Source organism: Arachis ipaensis, chromosome B5, assembly GCF_059453495.1.
Source record: "Arachis ipaensis isolate K30076 ecotype BB chromosome B5, ASM5945349v1, whole genome shotgun sequence".
Lineage (NCBI taxonomy): Eukaryota > Viridiplantae > Streptophyta > Magnoliopsida > Fabales > Fabaceae > Arachis > Arachis ipaensis.
The window spans coordinates 53,389,447-53,394,004 of record NC_142440.1 but is presented as its reverse complement, the minus strand read 5'-3'; the positions used below and the strand labels follow the sequence as shown (position 1 = coordinate 53,394,004).

Below are 4,558 nucleotides of genomic sequence, written 5' to 3'. Positions count from 1 at the left end.
GTTCCTCTGCTATCACTCTGGCAGAAGAAGAGGACGAGGAAGAAGAAGATCTAGAGGAAGATCCTAACTTCATAGTTATCTCCTCTGACAGCGATGACGATGAGCCAGGCGAGGCGCTAGCAGGCGAGCATCACCATTCGCCCGGTGATTTTCCGTGAGGTACTCTAGACCAGGATTGAGGAGACTTTTTGAGATGCCTAGTCTGACTTCAGTACATTAGAGTGTCTCCCTCACTTTTGTTAGCATGATTAGAGGGAATAGGCATATCATAGAGTTACGCTAGCCTGGGTGCCAGCTTAGGGCCTTTTGGTCAGGCCAGGCCCTGGGGCATCTTATGTACATATATGTATATACTATATGAGTCACTGACTTAGGGGTGCTGTACTATAGCTCTATGCTTATATAACTGAGCCACTTCTGTAACATGATGTATATTATAGTGTGTTGTTCCATATTCTGTTATCTTTTGTCTTATATATGTGAATGTTTAATTATCCCTTGATATATGGAAGGTATGCGACTTTAAATTATTCTTGTTAAAAAATATTTACTTGTAAAATTCGCGGGGTTTTAACAACGTACAGGCTTATATTTATTAATTAATAATACAAAAAGGAAAAACAAGTTGGTAACATTCGATTTCTAGTATGATCTAGACATGCTAGAAGTTGGGTCGTTACAATTTGGTATCAGAGCGGTTCTTCCTGTTAGAGCTTGGGGAATGGACTGAATCATGCTTTATTGCATGCTCTGTGGTGTGTCTCATGCTTATAGGGTATCCATGTGATATGTGTTGCATGAATGTCTTTATGCTTTCATTCTGATAATGTTCACGCCCAACTTGAGGTATTAAGACTGATCACCTTGGTATTGATTGTTTGGTATGAACAGAATCAGGATGCCTCCACGGAGATGTAGCGATCGGGAAAGGTCTACTGTTAACAATCCGCCACGAAACGATGATAATCTGTTTGCTGTGATTCACGCTATGGCTGAGGCTGTGCGTGAAACGGCGACTACTACTACCCAAGCAGTTAACCGTCTGGGGAAACATAATTGAGAGCGTAACAATGACCGTAATGGTGAGAATGGTGGGAACGGTGAAGGAGATAACATGAATCATGATAGGCCTATGACATTAGCTGCTTTCTTGAAAGTTAATCCACCGAAGTTCAAAGGTACGACTGTAGCAACTGAAGCTGATAATTGGTTTCGAGGCATAGTAAGGTCCTTGAGGGCACAGCATGTCCCGGAAGAACAGTATGTAGAATTTGCTACTTATATGTTGGAAGGGGATGCTCAGCACTGGTGGCAGGGCATTCAACGTTTACTGCAGCAAGATGAGGGTAATATTTTGTGGGATGTTTTCAAAGAAGAGTTCTATAAGAAGTACTTTCCTAGAGCTACTCGTGAGGCAAAGGAGATGGAGTTGATGCAGTTGAAACAGGGAAGTATGTCTGTTGCTGAGTATACAAGGAAGTTTGAAGAGTTATGTCGTTTTTCCAAGGTTTGTCAAGGGAATCCAGCAGATTTCGAAGAGTGGAAATGTTTAAAATTTGAAGGGGGACTCCATGAAGATTTGTTGAACTCAGTGGTTCCATTGGAAATACGGAATTTTGCGGAGTTGGTTAATAAGAGTCAGCTAGTAGAGGACTGTGGTAAGAAGATAGCTGCAGCTCGGATGAATCGCCCAGGATCTTCTTTTCAGAATTATAATCAATATACAGCTCCTCAGGGAAGGAATTTTAAGCAGGGAGAAATGCCTTCACGAAGGTACAATCCGAATAGAAATGTTCATGCACGTCCTACAGGAGGGAATGAAGGAAGAATGAGACAGGATATGGGTAAGCGACCTCAGCAGGCGCAGATGCGACTAGTATGTAGGCAGTGCGGAAAGGAGCATGGAGGTAGACCTTTTCAGCTTACAGGCGTTATCTGTTTTTCTTGTGGTCAGCTTGGACATATGGCTAAGGACTGTCCGAAGAAGCCAGTACAAGGAATAGATAGGCCGCGACAGTAAGGACGTGTGTTTGCTATGACTGCTAATGACGCAATGAAATCAGACTCCCTAATTCAAGGTCAGTGTTATGTCAAATCTCGACTCTTAACTGTACTGTATGACTCTGGTGCATCACATTCATTTATTTCTGAGACTGTTGCGCATGAGTTGGGATTAAATTTCACCTTGTTAGATTATAATCTAATTGTTCGTACACCCACATCTCAAAATGCCTTGACTAGTCAAGTATATCAACAGGTGCCTTTTGTTATTGAGGCTAGGACTTTTATACATGACCTGGTTTGTTTGCCTTTGTGTGGTTTAGATATTATCTTAGGTCTACATTGGTTGTCCAAGCATCATGTTTTCCTTGATTGTTTTAAACGAATTGCTACATTTCCATCATCTGAAATGCACACTGAACCAGTTGAGTCTTGTACTTTCTATTTGAATTCCCTAAGAGTTATTTCTAGTAATAGTGGGTTAGAGGGTTACGTTCTACTATCGGCTAGCTCAGAAACTAATGAACAAGACTTGGAGCAAATCCGAGTGGTGAAGGAGTTCCCTGATGTTTTTTCGGATGAGATACCTGAGTTTCCACCTCAGAGAGAGATAGAGTTTAGTATTGATCTGGTTCCTGGAGCCGGACCAATTTCTATAGCACCGTATCGGATGTCACCGTTGGAATTAGCAGAGTTAAAGAAGCAGTTGAATGAATTGCTGGGGAAGAAGTTTATTCGTCCGAGTGTATCACCATGGGGAGCTCCAGTGTTACTAGTAAAGAAGAAGGATGGTGGAATGAGGTTATGTGTGGATTATCGGCAATTGAACAAGATCACAATCAAGAACAAGTATCCACTCCCAAGGATAGATGATCTGATGGACCAGCTGAGAGGTGCGACAGTATTCTCGAAGATTGATTTGCGGTCAGGTTACCATCAAATCCGGGTGAAGGAATCAGATATACCTAAGACTGCCTTTCGAACTAGGTACGGTCACTATGAGTATACGGTTATGTCCTTTGGACTGACTAATGCTCCTGCTGTATTCATGGATTATATGAATCACATTTTTCATCCGTATCTAGATCAGTTTGTGGTAGTCTTTATAGATGATATCCTCATCTATTCCAAGACAGAAGAAGAACATGGAGAGCATTTGAGGATTGTGTTGCAAATATTAAGAGCACGGAAGCGATATGCGAAGTTGTCGAAATGTGAGTTTTGGGCCACAGAAGTGGCATTCTTGGGACATGTGATCACACGAGATGGAATAACTGTAGATCCTTTAAAGATCGAGGCTGTAGTACAATGGAAGCAACCCAAGATAGTCACAGAAGTTCGTAGTTTCTTGGGGTTAGCAGGATACTATCGGCGGTTTATCAAGGGTTTTTCACAGATAGCTTTACCTTTGACTCGCCTTACTAGGAAGGAAGTTCTGTTTGAGTGGACAGAGAAGTGTGAAGAAAGCTTTGAAACTTTAAAGGAAAAGTTGACGATGGCGCCAGTTTTGGTGTTACCAGACCCACAGGAACCTTTTGAGGTGTATTGTGATGCTTCTTCTAAGGGACTTGGATGTGTATTGATGCAGCATAGGAATGTGGTAGCTTATGCTTCGAGACAACTAAGATCTCACGAAAGGAACTATCCGACACATGATTTGGAATTAGCAGCAGTGGTCTTTGCACTTAAGATTTGGAGGCACTATTTGTACGGAGCCCAATTTGAAGTCTTCTCTGATCATAAGAGTTTGAAGTATATCTTTGATCAGAAAGACCTTGATATGAGGCAGAGGCGATGGATGGAATTCTTAAAAGATTATGATTTTAAGTTAAGCTATCATCCTGGGAAGGCAAATATAGTCGCAGATGCTTTGAGTCGGAAGAGTTTGGGCATATCCTGGATGATAATCAAGGAAGAAGAAATGATCTCAGCCTTTGAAAACTTAAAATTAGGAATGAGAGAGACATCAAGAGGAGTTGTTATGGCGCGACTACAATTAACATCTGACTTTAAGATAGCTATTCAGCAAGCTCAAGCCCAGAATTCAGGAATGCTGACATGGTTAACACGGATGAAGGCAGACCAGCCGAAAGAGGTACGCCAAGATAAAGAGGGAATATGGAGATATAGGAACAGAATTTGTGTACCTACTCAGGAGGACTTGAGAAAGAACATTCTGACCGAAGCTCATGAAAGCAGATTTTCTATCAATCCCGGAACGACTAAAATGTACCAAGATCTGAAGAAGATGTTCTGGTGGCCGGGAATAAAGAAAGATATAGCAACGTATGTTTCAAAGTGTCTCACTTGCCAGAAGATTAAGGTGGAACATCAAAAACCACCTGGAACCCTGCAACCATTAGAGATACCGCAATGGAAATGGGAAGAGATTATGATGGATTTTGTTACTGGGTTACCAAGAACCTCTGCTGGGCATGATGCAATTTGGGTAATTGTATATCGATTGACAAAATCAGCGCATTTTCTATCAATTCAAATTGGTCACAGCTTGGAGAAACTCGCCCGGTTATACATTCAGGAGATAATACGATTGCAT

The 4,558-nt window shown here is 41.7% G+C and overlaps 1 protein-coding gene across 1 annotated transcript; it reads left to right on the top strand.

Annotated features, from left to right (window-relative positions):
- The first annotated feature begins 1,114 nt into the window (after nucleotides 1–1,114).
- LOC107640726 (uncharacterized) lies at nucleotides 1,115–2,020 on the top strand. Its single transcript, XM_016344226.1, has one exon. The coding sequence runs from the start codon at nucleotides 1,115–1,117 to the stop codon at nucleotides 2,018–2,020; it is 906 nt and encodes a 301-aa protein (XP_016199712.1).
- The last annotated feature ends 2,538 nt before the right edge of the window (nucleotides 2,021–4,558 follow it).